Source organism: Branchiostoma floridae, chromosome 4 (assembly GCF_000003815.2).
Source record: "Branchiostoma floridae strain S238N-H82 chromosome 4, Bfl_VNyyK, whole genome shotgun sequence".
NCBI lineage: Eukaryota > Metazoa > Chordata > Leptocardii > Amphioxiformes > Branchiostomatidae > Branchiostoma > Branchiostoma floridae.
In genome coordinates, this window is record NC_049982.1 from 27,701,795 (window position 1) to 27,717,694 (window position 15,900).

The window sequence follows — 15,900 nt, forward strand, 5'->3', positions numbered from 1 at the left end:
CCAAGGCCCCCCCCCCCCCCCCGGTCCAGGGATGACCAAAAAAGCCCGGTCTGAATAGGGTTAAACCGTACCATGAACAAATCCATTCGATGAACGTTTCGATTAGAAATGCCTTTCAAACCTACAGGCATGGGAGAAGAAGGCATGAATGGGAAGTTTGTTCCCAAGTAGGTCACGGACCTTCCCCACTGCGAGGATAGCAGGAAGCCTCAGTGAAGCTCCCATTGGTGCAATCGCTAAATTCCCTTCTCTCATTGGTTGAGCTGCTAATTGTGATGGGCAGTCACGGATCGGTGTATTGGCAACCATCTGCGCAGTAGCAGCGGCAAGTAACCGGTCATTGACCTCATGGTGTCAAACTGAATCAATGGCATGGGCAGAGCTGGCGTACTTCCACGGGGTATAGTCATCTTAGCGTCACTCTCTCTCTCTCTCTCCTTCCATCTCTCTCTCTCTCTCTCTCTCTCTCTCTCTCTCTCTCTCTCTCTCTATCCATCTATCTCTCTATCCATCTATCTATCTCCCTCCCTCCCCCCACTCTCTCTTTTTCCTGTATATGGTGTGTTGGTTAATAGTTTAGCCCACATTTACAGCAAGTGTCTCAGAGTATTTTAATATGACACCGGGCTTTTATCTCTTTGTGTGGAGACTAGAGCCGAGCAGGCAAGCACAATATACATGTCAACCTCTCTACTGACCATCCTGAATTGAAGTACCTAAAAGAGCATTTCAAGTCTCCGACCAAGTTCATCTATAAATTAAGACCTTCAAAAGATCATGTACAGACATTTTTGTGCAATAACTTCAAATAAGGCATGCACAAACTTTTTTTTATTTCAAAAAGTTTAAGAGTTCCATGACATAACATGATTAAGAAAAAACGGTAATGCCATATCCTCAATTTTTTTTAACGCTGCTGTCTGTGAGATTGTAGTGAGGACTAAAAGACTTCGTATCACAACATTTCAGGCAACCGGCGATGGCTTTAGTTTAAGCGTGAATTTATAATGGGTGTCAGTGACTGTGGAAAACTAAGTGCAAAGAAGAAGGTAACATCAACTCCTATAATACGACGGCTACTAATGTTATGCTGTTATCGAGACACTCTGAATATTTTTTCAATAGATTATTACATATTTATATGAACTGTTATTGTTCTTGACTAGACCAAATACTCTCTATTCGCAGCCAAGGGCTGAATTGCGGGGAGCTTACAATGGTAGGGCTAAATCACAAGGGTCAGTGTGAATGGTAGCCTGTACACAGCACATAGTGACAAAGAAATTACCCAAGTTGTGGCCATCGGACTGTAACGATATGAATCACTGACTCCTGACTTTTTTTAGATACCTGACTTTTTTCGATAAGTGCGTTCTTTAACATGTCCGAGGTGTGACTCTACTCAAACATGGGACCTCCAGTTAATATAATGTCCTATCCGAAAGACGGCCCTAACCCGAAGCTAGGTAGTCATTTACACTTAATTGAAGTGAGAAAAGTCGTTGAAGTGTCTTTCCGAAGAATGCAACATCCGGGCTCATCAGAGGACTCAAACCAGGGATCTCTGAGTTCTGGACGAATCACACACGCTTTCCCCACGGATTGCGCACCACGATGCCACTGAAGTGTGTGCGCCTCAAGGGTTACTGCTGCTGTTTTTGTTTATCTCTTTTAATCACAGTCATTTTTAACGTTGCGATTTTGAGCTAGGGTATATAGTGGAGTTATAAGAAGTTAAACTCGTACACCATGTAGTCACATTTTCAGTTATGTTGATGTAGTTTAGTTGCCAGCAAATTTCATTTTTATCAGTTGCCTACCTTAGTTCCGTTTGGCTACGTTGATACGATTATACGGACGGCATCCATATTTGTTGCGCTTTCTTTGTTCATTGTTCTATAATGTTGTGACATTTATCTACATTGCAAACATCGATGGGACATTTTGGTTACACAATGTAAAAAAATGCCCCCTGCCGTACATAACACAGCGCCCGTATCGCCTTAGGATATTTTTTGTGTGAAACAATACCGACATTTGCCTAATGATTACTCAGTAGGGACACTTGGCCGGTTCTTTTGCATATTTTCCTGGTTACCGCATTAGTATCAAACTCACAAACTGGGCAGGTCGGCAAGACTTCGAGCTCCAGACGGCAGTATCTTGGCTAAAAAAACAGGACACTTCTGAAGATTCTCGGCTTATCAACTCTAAGGCGGTATGTGTATAAACAGTTGGTTCTTCATTTTTTATTCCCCACTATATACTGTAGTGCTTGCTGTAGGTTTAGGTTACTGCAGACTATAGTACATTTCTGCTGGCTGTAGGTTTATGTTACAGGTGGGCTAGGTGCCAGGGTTAGTGCGACAGGGAAGTTCCAGTCTATGCACGCGCAGCTACCTGCCAAACCCGTTCCAATGCTATTTCCACATTCTGCACTGGCCAAAAAACCCTACAACAGCCAACATCGTCATGGCAATGTATGTTTTCCATTGCCAATCTTGTTTTTTTTTTTTTAGTTCTGGGCGTTGACACCTAAGCATTTTGCACAGTCGGTCCACTTAAGATAACCAATTTGTTCTGCACAGTTTCTTAAAGAACATAGTCACAACACTTCGGTTTTTGCTCTGTTCAAAACTAGACCAGAGAAAGATGAGAAGTCTTCAATAATTTTGAGACAATTATAGAAAAATTATCTCCAAGTGTCAAAATATTGTCATCCGCAAAATGAAAAATGCGTAATTCTACTTTATCACAAGACGGGAAACAAATACCTTAGTCGACTGTCAGATTTTCAGAGCGAAAACCTCCACTGCCAGGACAAACAAAAGGGCTGATAGTGGGCATCCCTGGCGGACACCTCTTTCTAGGTCGATCCATTCAGACATATGAACACAATGATTAATACAACTTTGTGAGTTTTTCGTGTACACATCTATCCAACGTATTATGTAAGAACCAAGGTTGAATCTCTTGGTTACATTTAGAATTAAATCTTTGGAGATACTATCATGTTCTTTAATGCTGTCACATTTATCTACATTGCAAACATTTATGTAACCTTTTGGTCACACTATAAAGAATACCCCCTGCCACACATAATACAGCGTCAGTATCGCCTTAGGATATTTTTTGTGTGAAACAATACCGACTTTTGCTTAATGATTACTCAGAAGGGACCCTAGACCGCCCAGTGCGGTTCTTCTGCATTTTTTCTTGGTTACCGCATTAGTATCAAACCCACAACTGGGCAGGTCGGCAAAACTTCGAGCTCCGGACGGCAGTATCTTATCTAAAAAACAGGACACTTCTGAAGATTCTCGGCTTATCAACTTAAATTTGGTATGTGTATTTTTAAAATCCTTTAGATTTGTGTTTTACCTAAATGGCAAATATAATCAAAGACCTTCAGGATCCAGTCTTCCTCCCCCTCTCTCCAGTGTACTACATACATTAGGAACACTGTGACTACTCTAAAGTAGCCTGGATACCAGTCCCTCGCTCTATACTATAGCCCTTTCGCGGTAATGTATTATCCTTATGCCAGGGAAGGTCCAAGCCCCAGTCTCTATTTGCACTCAGAGGTAATGGCATCCAGTTTCTGATAACTATACCCGCGAGGTAATCAGGGCCCGCGTGCTGTGTTTGGCGGCGGGGCTAATCGGTTGCCGGCCCGAAGTGATTAGCGAGTATAGCACGGCGGTCTGGATACCAGGCTAACTCTAAAGGTACTATGAAGCTTTATCCCCCTCCCCTGGGGTGACAGTGACTTCATTATCATCCCTCCCTCCTTCAGATGGCAGTCTATCCACATGTTCAGGTACACATGAACATTCTGTAACCATGACAACATTATTGTGTTATCAGTAACACCATAAACTAGGGCAGTATCCTTCTATTTTCCCGATTTGTTCTTAAAACAAATACTGATGGACAATATAATACGTATAGTTCTACAACCTTCACTTAATTGTACACGGGCTGATCAAACGTATATATGTCTGACAATGGTACATTTGTTTAGTATAGGATAGTTAATATTAGTATTTCTACAATGCACAACTATTATACATGGACTGTTACATGTACGGATGTCGGGTAATAGTAGTGCATTTGTCAAGCACAAGAAAGCTCAATTTTAAGTAATTCTAAAATCTACAACTATTGCACATGGACTGATAAAATGTACTCATGCATCACCCCTCTATACCTTTGTAATAGATTCGCCCACATTTACATATCAAGTGTCTGAGAGTATTTTAATATGGCACCGGACTTTTATCTCTTTGTGTGGTGACTAGCGCCGAGCAGGCGAGCACACAATATATATGTCAACCTCTCTACTGACCATCCTGAATTGAAGTACCTAACAGATCATTTTAAGTCTCCGACCAAGTTCATCTATAAGTTAAGACCTTCAAAAGATCATGTACAAACATTTTTTGTGCAATAACTTCAAATAAGGCATGCACAAACTTTTTTAATTTCAAAAAGTTTAAAAGTTGCATGGCATAACATGATTAAGAAAAAACGGTAATGCCATATCCTCATTTTTTTTACACTGCTGTCTGTGAGATTGTAGTGAGGCCTAAAAGACTTCGTATCACAACATTTCAGGCAACCGGCGATGGCTTTTGTTCAATCGTAAATTTATAACGGGTGTCAGTGTGCTTGGATCACTGTGTGCAAAGGGGAGGTAACATCAACTCTCATAGTACGACGGTTACTAATGTTATGCTGTTATCTAGACACTCTCAAGACTTTTTTTCAACACATTGTTACATATATATAAACTGTTGTTGTTCTGGAGTAAACCAAATACTCTCTCTTCGCAGCCTGGGGCTGAATTGCGGGGAGCTTACAATAGTAGGGCTTAATAACAAGGGTCAGTGTAAATGGTAGCTTGTACACAGCACACAGTCACCTTAGTATGACAGATATTGCCCCAGTTGTGACCGTTGGACTGTAAGGATATGAACCACTGACACCGGGAAGGGCCCCTCCATTTTTCGACGGGTGACTTTTTTCGATAAGTGCGTTCTTTAATGTGTCCGGGGCGTGACTCTCCTCAAACACGGGACCTCCAGGTAACGTCCTATCCGAAAGACGGCCCTAACCCGAAGCTGGGTAGTCATTTACACATGGGTAAAGTGAGGAAAGTCGTTTTTAAAAGTGCCTTTCCGAAGAATGCAACATAGGGGCTTATCAGGGTTCTGGTCGAATCACACACGGTTTCCCCAGGGATTGCGCACCACGATGCCACTGAGTTGTGTATTCCATAGTTGCTGTTTTTTTTCCCCTCAGTTATGTTGATATAGTTTGGTTACCAGCAAATTTCATTTTCATGAGGAAACCTATCTTAGTTCCATTCTGCCACGTTGATACGATTATACAAACGGCATCCATATTTGTTGCGCTTTCTGTGATCAATGTTCTATAATGTTGTCATAATTATCTACTTTGCAAACATCGATGGGACATTTTGGTGACACGATAAAGAAATACCCCCTGCCTTGCATAACACAGCGCCCGCATCGCTTTAGGATATTTTGTGAGGGAAACAATACCGCCTTTTGCCTAATGATAACTCAGAAGGGACACTAGACCGGTTCTTCTGCATTTTTCCTTGGTTACCACATTATTATCAAACCCACAAACTGGGCAGGTCGGCAGTATCTTGCCTAAAAAGCAGGACACTTCTGAAGATTCTCGGCTCATTAACTCAAATTTGGTATGTCTTTTCAAAATCGTTTAGATTTGTGTTTTACCTAAATGACAAATGCAATCAAAGACAAATAAGTGAAGATGTAGAGTCATTTTTTATTTGTACATGTTGCGTACATACCAATCAGACACCGGTAACGATTAGCCATGCAACCATTTTTCGAGATTGGCGATTTGTGATTAGCTTGCCCAAAGCCTCCCAGCTAAGCACTGGCCTTTTGTTTCGACATCCTCTTCTGGTAACTGTGCAACAGTGTGGGGTTTAAGGAGTGCTAGAAAACTACACAAATTGGCTGATCGGCCTTTTCTGGGGTAGTGGTTGGCACACTGGTTTTGAGAACTGCCTTCCAGGGTTTGATCCCGGGTGTCGGCATCTTAATTACCTGCTTGATAAAAAGCAGGTATTGTTTTTGGTAGCAATCATGTTTTGGAGTTTGTGTTTCCGGACCTATATATTTGGATTGCGATTACCTTTGCTATGGGGGGTAGAATGTGTGAGCCACTGTGCTTTAGCTTGCATTACAAGTTTCTGCAGTTTTGTGGTTCGTTTTTTTTTTAAATATTTACACCCCTTTTCCTGATGTGGAGTGATCTGGCCTTTCCTCTCTCTCAACCTCCTTGGGACAATTCATTGTGCCAATCATTCATTGTGCCAATCTTGTGCAAAATCATTGGACAAATCTATTTTAAATCTATTCAAAAATCTTTTGATTTGTGCAATGAAACCGCGGGTCTCTCCAAACGTATCCAAGCTGTTACGGAGAGTTTTACAGCTGAATAAAAGCAGACTGTGAAACAAGAATTGAAGGAGTACGAAGGAAGAGTTACCGTAACGAGTTGTCCTTCATCAAAACGAGTTTGTATCTCGTTGCCAATATCGCCCTGTGGCAGGTTCATGTTTCTCGACTCTCCGCGGTTCGTGATATCCATTTTGCCATTGGCAACTTTATGCACCTAGAGAACAGGAAATAGACCAAGAGTCACCTCTGAAACATATTTCGTGCTCGTTGTTGACAAGGTTATTTCTTTGTAAAACAGACATCTACACATTTGCTCTCCCTCACCGAAGCAATACTAAAGTCAGATTACCCCTGGTACTGTCCTTGTGCTCTGTGTAAGGTGGATTATATGCCTGTCGCTAAATTCAGTAAAAGGTCGTGACATCACGATTAGCCACATGTAAGATGAGCTGAAAATTTGGAATTGTGACGTTTTACGGTTTTCTAATGAACAAGAGTTCGTAAACCTCCCACCTGCATGACGTGTATTGGGTGTTTTCAGACTTAAATTTTTTTGTAGGGTATGGCGTTCCTGAGGAACAAGATATCAAATCTATAAAAAAAAACAGGAAATTCCCTTTGCACCCTCGGTGTATGGTACGAATTCAGCTGTTTGTGAAATATAAGTCGTTAAAGTGCCTTTCCGAAGAATGCAACATCCGGGCTTATCAGAGGTTTCAAACCAAGGATCTCTGAGTTCTGGGCGAATCACACACGCTTTCCCCGCGGATTGCGCACCACGATGCCACTGAAGTGTGTGCGCCTCAAGGGTTACTGCTGCTGTTTTTGTTTATCTCTTTTAATCACAGTCATTTTTAACGTGGCGATTTTAAGCTAGGGTATATAGTGGAGTTATATAAGAAGTTGAACCCGCACACCATGTAGTCACGTTTCTCAGTTATGTTGATATAGTTTGGTTACCAGAAAATTTCATTTTCATGAGGTACCTATCTTATTCGGCCACGTTGATTCGATTATACGAATGGCATCCATATCTGTTGCGTTTTCTGTGTTCAATGCTCTATAATGTTGTCATATTTATCTACTTTGTAAACATCGATGTAACCTTTTGGTGACACGATAAAGAAATACCCCCTGCCTTGCATAACACGACGCCCGTATCGCTTTAGGATATTTTCTGTGGGAAACAATACCGCTTTTTGCCTAATGATTACTCAGTAGGGACACTAGACCGGTTCTTCTGCATTTTTCCTTGGTTACCACATTATTATCAAACCCACAAACTGGGCAGGTCGGCAAAACTTCGAGCTCCAGACGGCAGTATCTTGGCTAAAAAACAGGACACTTCTGAGGATTGTCGGCTCATTAACTTAAATTTGGTATGTGTATTTTTAAAATCATTTAGATTTGTGTTTTACCTAAATGACAAATGCAATCAAAGACAAATAAGTGAAGATGTAGAATCATTTTTCATGTTGCGTACATACCAATCAGACACCGGTAACGATTAGCCATGCAACCATTTTTCGAGATTGGCGATTTGGTGATTAGCTTGCCCAAATCCTCCCAGCTAAGCACTGGCCTTTTGTTTCGACATCCTCTTCTGGTAACTGTGCAACAGTGTGGGGGTTTAAGGAGTGCCAGAAAACTACACAAATTGGCTGATCGGCCTTTTCTGGGGTAGTGGTTGGCACGCTGGTTTTGAGAACTGCCTGCCAGGGTTTGATCCCGGGTGTCGGCATCTTAATTACCTGCTTGATAAAAAGCAGGTATTGTTTTTGGTAGCAATCATGTTTTGGAGTTTGTTTTTCCGGACCGATATATTTTGATTGCGATTACCTGTGCAATGTGTGAGCCATTGTGCTTTAGCTTGCATTAGAAGTTTCTGCAGTTTTGTGGTTCGTTTAAAAAAAAATATATTTACACCCCTTTTCCTGATGTGGAGTGATCTGGCCTCCTTTCCTCTCTCTCAACCTCCTTGGGGACAGCTGCGGCATCTGTTTTGAGTTTTCAGTAGCATGGGAGTGTGTGAAAGGGTCTTTCCAGTGCTATATCTCCAGAAGAGAACGTGTGATTGCGATGATATTTGATACATGGTGCGGAAGGTGCGGTTCCGGCGCTATATCTCCAGAACTAAACGTGTACATGCGATCGCGATGTTATTTGGTGCATGGGTGGTTGACTGACGCTCAAGTTTGATTTTTGTTTGGGCATGGACATGCTGTGGTCTCGATTTTTTGGGACGCATATACCTTACAATGTTAGTTATATTGTGGAAGTGGTATTAGTTTGGGCCCCCTTGCAGCATGCCCTGGGGCTGCAGAGCCAGTTTAGTCACAATGTTCCCCACCTACATCTGCTTGGTGTCCCAGCAGAAAATGTAAAATGTGAAGCTGATGGCTGCACAGACCCACAACTAGTAAAAAGAGTAACTGTGACCATTCCAGTCGCCTCTGTATGGTGTGAACCAATATATGCACATTGAGATACAATGCATGTGCCAGGTGCAGGTGTAACAATAGGAAATAAAAATGAAATGGGGAGGACACCAGAAAGGTGTAGTTTTGGATCTCACCGTTTACCATAGGTAACGTTGAATGTATAACTGAAGAACAATGATGGAATAATTTCGCCAAACGTCAAACCAAATCAACCCCACAACGTTAACACACCATACGCACTATCACAAAACAAAACATTTCATGCAGGTTTGAGTTTTCAGACTCCTGTTCTTTCTGTTTCTACTCCTCTCTTACATTGCTCCCCACACCAACCCTGTGAGTAGTAGCCGCTAGAACATGCGCCACATTGTGAGTAAGGGGCTAGAGTCACACGTAAGTTTACCCAGCGATATCGAACTCGGAGATTTGAGGACGAATCTTGAAAAAAAAGGGGACTAGTGTAACAGTGTTTTTTTTTTTTTTTTTAAATAGCGCCATGCCAAACGGCTATGCAAATCGGCTGATCAGCCTTTTCTGGTGTGGTGGTTTTGTGATCTGCATGCCGGCCCAGGTTCGATCCCGGGTGTTTGCATGCTGTTTCTATCTGTTTCTACTCCTTTCTTACATTGTATTGAAGTATGTGGAAATCTTAATTAGGGATTGACAAACCAAATCGAAAGCGTCATCAATCCTGAATTCTCCCCAGTTGAGTGTCTTGTTTTTTTCCCAACAGCTGATTTGATAAAACAATGGAAGGAAAAACTACCTACCCCCAACAGGCCACCGCCCTGAGGCAGACTGGTCACGTGATGCTGAAGGGCCGTCCCTGTAAGATCACGGCGATAACTACAACCACAGAAGGGAAACATGGCAGTAGCAAGGTAGAATTTTGTATTGGTGTTGTATGAATCACTTTGGCCAAGAATGTTATGTTTTCTATGCAGTTCGCTTGTGGGTCTGTCTGTTTATTGGCGTGTTTGATTGATTGCGTGCTTGTGGAGAGAACTACTGAATGAATATTTATGATGTTCGATATATTATTAGGTGTCGGCAAGCTGAGCGCGCACGACAAAGGGCAGCTTCGGTTATCGGTTTGATAATAATAATATTTAATAACAACAATTCTATTGCAAGTTCATGCCCGAGGGCTAATTACAGACAAAGCAAAGCAGTGATATACATACTTGTATACTTAACAAAGAAGATAAATGAGATTTATTGATAAGTCAAAAGGGAAATGACATCCAATCTAAATCTAGTACATTGGACAGCTTATGTTTTTGTTCATCAACAAGATCATCAACTGATATAATTGATAACAAATAAAGATCTTCTTTGCAAAATCAATGAGAATTATTTATGTGTAATACGTCAGTTGTAAAGGTCAACGTCACTTGGCGAGGGTTTGAGATCGTGGAACTCTAGTTGCCACTTTTTACTTGCAGAACAGCCAAACCTTAAAATGGTCTAACGTTAATTGTTGCATGTAAGGATTCTTTCGGCCCTGTCTAGTTCTATTTTAGGAGAGAAAGGATCACAATCATTCTGTTTAGCGGTTTTCCAATGCACGGTCTAAACTCTGCTTCTAAACTCATCCTGAACTCTCGTATGTAACTGAAAATGAGAGTTTCATCGATAGACGAAATGACACATATTGCATAATCAATGTAAAGTACTAAGAAACATAGAAATTAGGCCACAACAAGTAAATTTAATTGATGACATCAGTGAGATCATTAATTTACGAATGACTCAGAAACAGAAAAAAAAACACTTTCCCCTCCGGAGATAGTGAACATGAGAAAGAACCAAATTGGTAAAATATATCGTGTGGTAGTATTGAGGGTACTTGTAGAAGTGACACTAGTGAGAAAGTAAAAGTGGCACCAATGTAGTAGCCATGAGTGAAGTTGTCAACTTGGTAATTGAGACCAGTCTACCACACTAGTGTCATTTTGTGCACCTCTTAAATACAAAAATAAAGACTTGTTAAATGTGAGAGCATCTTTTGTTGCTTCAATTTCCGTTACAAAGTTCATGACGTCTTTTCTAAAATCTAGATATTTTGTTTTTTTTACTGATATCATGTTTTTTTCGCCCTCCCTCAATAAATTTGGAGTCTGCAGAAGATGTAATCAATAAAATGTACTTGCTGTGGCCTTACGTAAATACCTGGGATTTCAGACTTTGGAGCATTGGGAGGTGACTATTCTAAGGGCGTATTCTGCATTTCAGGACCTCATTTGATTTCTAAATTATCATGATAGTCTTATGTGCTAAAGTATGGTTCTCATGCCTGTGTAATTTTGAAACAGGAAAAGAAAGCCATAAACAGACAAAATACCAGCATATTATAATCTTATTTGCTTAATAATTGTAAAAAGTGTACGATACCACAAATGAAAATGACTGGGATTTCATCCGTATACAAAAAAAACATGTAAATGAGATATATATATAGTCGTCGTTATGGTAAGTTTTTCATTATCGTTCTTGTTTAAGGTTGCCATATTTGGAGTTGACCTCTTCACTGGTGACAAGTACGAGGTTATAGTTCCCAGCACCCATGACTGTGACGTTCCAAATGTCAAGCACATTGAATATACGGTAAGGTGTAACCATTTTTAGGTGGACAACACAAACATGGAGGCACTCAACACACGCACTGCACTCGTAACACTGCACACGACAGCGTGAGTGGTTCATAACCTTTATCCATACGTGCAATTTTGTCCATTGCGATCACCTGACTTAGGGTCGAATTGCAGTCCCAAGATCCTTTTGATTCACCTGTTCTGACAATTCCTAGCTCGCAAATCAACCTTCGGCTGCACAACGCAATGACAGGCTCGTTTTCTTTAAAAATGTGCCAAACAGCAATTTTGTAGGTTAAAAATGGTGTGCTACAAATAACAGCACACAATCCTGTCTTGTTGCCCCTTTTTGTGTGCGGGCGGCATTAAGGGCATTATATATCCAGGACGACTATTGTAAATACACCGAGGGTGTAAGGAAAATTTCCTGTGGTGTTTGATAGATTTGTATCTTGTTCCTCAGTAACGCCATACCCTGCAAGTTAAAGTCTTAAAACACCCAATACATGTAGGTCTGAGGTCTAGAAACTCTCGTTCATCGGGAAAAGCAGAAAACTGTAAAACGTCACAGTTGACAATTTCTAGCTCGTTTTACACGTGGCTAATCGTGATGTCACGACCCTTTACTGAATTTGGCGACAGACAGAAACCACCTTAGGCTTAGATCGTATTTCCAAATCGGGCGTTTAAAGAAATGAAAAATGTGAAGGTATACGTAGAAATATACATAAATTATCCCCAAATGAATCTTATGTTGATCTGGTGTATTTTGATATCTTTGAAGCTGCCAGGCCGGGTCTCACTTTGGGAATGTGACCTATGCCTTACACAAAGTACAGGAACAGTACCAGGGGTGATCTGACTTGATGATTGCTTAGGTGAACGAGATCAAATATGTAGATTAGGGGTGGGTATCGGTATAGTGTACCTGTAAAAAACCGGTTTTTCTTATTGGACCTGTCCGGAAAAACCGGACCTGAAAAAATCAGCTGGACCGGATGTTGGATGTATTAGAAAATGAAAAGGTAACTTGATCAGGCATTCACACGTTTTGGCGCTTACCAGTCGATGAAAATAACAGGAGCGAAGTAGAGTAAAGCTTATAGTCATTTCTACCAAGGTTTGCCGTCAATCGCACAGATGCTGTTAGCCATGTAGGATTTAAGAACGCCAATGTGAGTCGAATACTCCACCAAACAGATTTCTTTGTAGTGAAATGGACCATGGTTGTGAGTACACTGTCAGTCTATTCACAAGTTTTCACATACTGAATCAGGTCCAGGTCCAGGTCCGGATCAGGTCCGGATGCTCTGAACCTGAACCGTACCTGGACCTGAATTTCCAGTACCGGTACCCACCCCTAGACTGTAGATGTCTGTTTTTCGCAGACACAATCTTGTCAACAACGGACATAGGTGACGTTTGGTATATTTCCTGTTCTAGTTGATTGATATTCAGGATGGCTTCAGGATGCGCCTCATGGACGAGAACGGAGATATGAAAGAAGACCTAAAGGTACCAGAGGGCGATCTTCGCAACGAGATACAAAGTCGGTTTGATAATGGAGACGAATTAACGGTAACTCTTGCTTCATTACTCCTTCAAATCTTGTCTCATAGTTTGCTTTTATTAAGTTGTTTATGTAACTGCAGAGCCGCAGTTTCATTGCACAAATCTAAAGATTTAAGACTTCTAACGTTGCTGAAACATAAACTATTAACATGATAAAGGGGGACTCTTTTCATTCATACTCTATCGTCTTTACAGCAGCATTATCAAGATCTCTTGAGTTTTGGCATTTACCAACTGTCCGAGACAAAACGAAGTGATTTTTTTTACTGTGTGTTCAAATACTGTGCAATGGGGAAACTCCGCTCTACAGTTTTTTCTGTTTCTTTGCATAATAGTTTTAATCATCTAAAAGCTGACTTGCATAGTCGGCTTTGGACAGGGCAGCAGTTGTAATCTACATCAACGGTATTCTGCTTTAGTGCCGAAGAAAACGAAGACTAGTTGGACTTTTATACAGTTATCAGCTCGGAGAATCCACTGGTTCATACGTGTATGATTGTACTGGTGCATACGGGAAATATGATGCCATATAAAACTGACGAGAATCTTCTTTTTTCCCTGTAGATTACTGTTTTGTCCGCCTGTGGTGAGGAGAAGGTCTTTGCCATCAAGAAGATAGCTAAAAAAGACTAGCGTTGATTCCCAAAGGGCAAATTTGAGTATTTCCGGACAGGTGCAGATGAACCACTTTCAGCCTACTCAAAATGATTAGGTACCCTTGGCAAAAGTGCCTGTAGAGAAATATTTTTCTTGAGATATGTTTGGATTTTGGAGGTGCATATTATTGGTAAGGGTTTTAGCTTCTATGTTGTGTTAGAAAAACAGATTTTTAGTGATATTTGTGGTTGCAGTAGGCTTTAGAAGTTAGGTGTTTTGGTGCTTTTTAAAGGCAGTGAAAAGGGATGAAAAGGTCACCACCTATGTTTTGATGGCGTATATTATAATTCCGCCTTAATTTTTTCATTTTTTTGTCGTCCAACTACCCTTTAGAGGACGGACAACCATGCAAATGTGAGGTTTTTTTTGACAGCCTCTTTCTGCCATGTTTCCCATTGATAAGAATAGGAAGTCTAAATACCGAAATTTACCCCGAAAGAGCACAAAACTAGCCCGTAGACTACGGGGGGGGGGGGGTCCATTTGTTTTCCAAAGGGATCAAAACATAATTGGGATTGGTGTAGAATCTGTACTATTATCTGCAATGTGGCGACTACTTTAACGAAGTATTTCATGGTCTTATTATTGACATAAAATAGTTTTGATTTTTTCGTGGTGATGGATACTTCGGTAATAGGGAGTTTTGTTATTAAAATCACTGATCGATATTTTTAAGCAGTGTATTTAGTGCTATTGATCGATATTTTTAACTAGTGTAACGCTAGATGTATTTTATCCATCTTGGTCATCAGCAAAATGTTACTTAACTATTGACGATTTCAACGACAAACTGTAACGTTCAACACGCAATTCAGCCCTTGGCTGCAATGTGGCAAAACTGTTACATCCGAATAAACCATTATTATTCTATAATATAGTTTTACGTCGATTAAGGTTAGACATCCAGGAAATAATCTACGCCAAAACGCAGTTACTCAAGCAGCTGGATATGGTTTTGGAAACGGTTAGACGTTTCAGATAGTATCCACTATCTTTCGTCAGATGGTTAATGTCATCTGAAATATCTGACCGTTTCCGGAACGATATCCATTACGTTGCTTGAGTAGCTGTTTTTTGGCGTTTCTGGAGTTTTACTTACTGAATAATCATCAATCTGTGTCCGTTGTGAGACAAACTTGTCTATTTACCTCAAGAATGTACCACACAGAAATACAATAAAGCACATAAATCACAAGGCGAGTTTGTAACTGTTTTTGATAATGTAAAGAAAAAAGCAAAGTATTACTGTAAATGCATTTAAGTTCGCGGGGATTTGATTTCGCGGTAGCGGGTAAAAGGACTTTTAGCGGTGGATTTAACTTCGCGGTTACACCATAGACTGCAGTCTAATACAATAATAGAAAAATGTTCGCGGTGGTTTTAAGTTCGCGGTGAAGTGGTCACCGCGAAAACCGCGAACATTAATCCACCGCGAACATTTCTGCATTTACATATCCGAGCAAAGGTTGAGTCGCGGAGATAGAGTAGTAGTCCGGATTTTTACCGGCTCACTCCTCTCACGGCAAACATCCCGAATATACTACTATATCTTCACGACTCAACCTCTGTTTGGAGAATAGTCCTAAAGTCGGTAGTCATCAACTGTGTTCTAGGCACGGCAGTGAGGGGCGGAGACCAACTCCGCCCCTTTTACCGCCTTTCAGCTCCCCAACGGAAGTCAGGTACCCAGACCGAGATGGAGCGAGCTATGTAAAGTGCCTTTTTCAAAAGAAAACAATAAATACAAGACAATTAATTGTAAAAAGAACATAACAGTGCAATGGAGGCCAAAGGCTTCTGCTTATGAGAAAGCCAAAATTTACAGTTGGTAAGACATATATACAAACAAACTCATGGAAGGAAATTTGTTTTCAACCAGAAATGCCATAATGGCACATATCGATATACCTCTGGGGTCAGTTTTGGCCCCATACGGTGGTTTGGGGGTTAAATGTTTGCTCCTAATATAGCTCAGCAAAATTTAAAAAAATATGATTTGTTTATTTATTTATATAACTTATCAGTTATGTAGTTCTTTTTGATATAATCTAACATACTTTCCTACCAAATGTTGCTTTTTACTTATCAAAATTCAAGGTCAAAGTAGCTATGTTAAATTAGCGGGTAGTGAATAAAATTCATAGAGAGTATTTAGTACAGTTTTTTAGTGTG

At 40.7% G+C, this 15,900-nt stretch overlaps 1 protein-coding gene across 4 annotated transcripts; it reads left to right on the plus strand.

Moving 5' to 3' along the window:
* The first annotated feature begins 2,106 nt into the window (after positions 1–2,106).
* On the plus strand, positions 2,107–14,923 carry LOC118413527 (eukaryotic translation initiation factor 5A-1-like). Of its 4 annotated transcripts, XM_035817049.1 has the most exons (6): positions 2,129–2,175; positions 5,690–5,731; positions 9,639–9,786; positions 11,408–11,512; positions 12,943–13,077; positions 13,636–14,923. In XM_035817049.1, the coding sequence occupies exons 3-6, from the start codon at positions 9,655–9,657 to the stop codon at positions 13,702–13,704; spliced, it is 441 nt and encodes a 146-aa protein (XP_035672942.1). In that variant the 5' UTR covers positions 2,129–2,175; positions 5,690–5,731; positions 9,639–9,654; the 3' UTR covers positions 13,705–14,923. The 4 variants fall into 4 exon arrangements, with proteins under 4 accessions (XP_035672943.1, XP_035672942.1, XP_035672940.1 ...); XM_035817050.1 differs by lacking the exon at positions 5,690–5,731 and having other exon boundaries at positions 2,107–2,218; XM_035817047.1 differs by lacking the exons at positions 2,129–2,175; positions 5,690–5,731 and adding an exon at positions 3,214–3,342.
* The last annotated feature ends 977 nt before the right edge of the window (positions 14,924–15,900 follow it).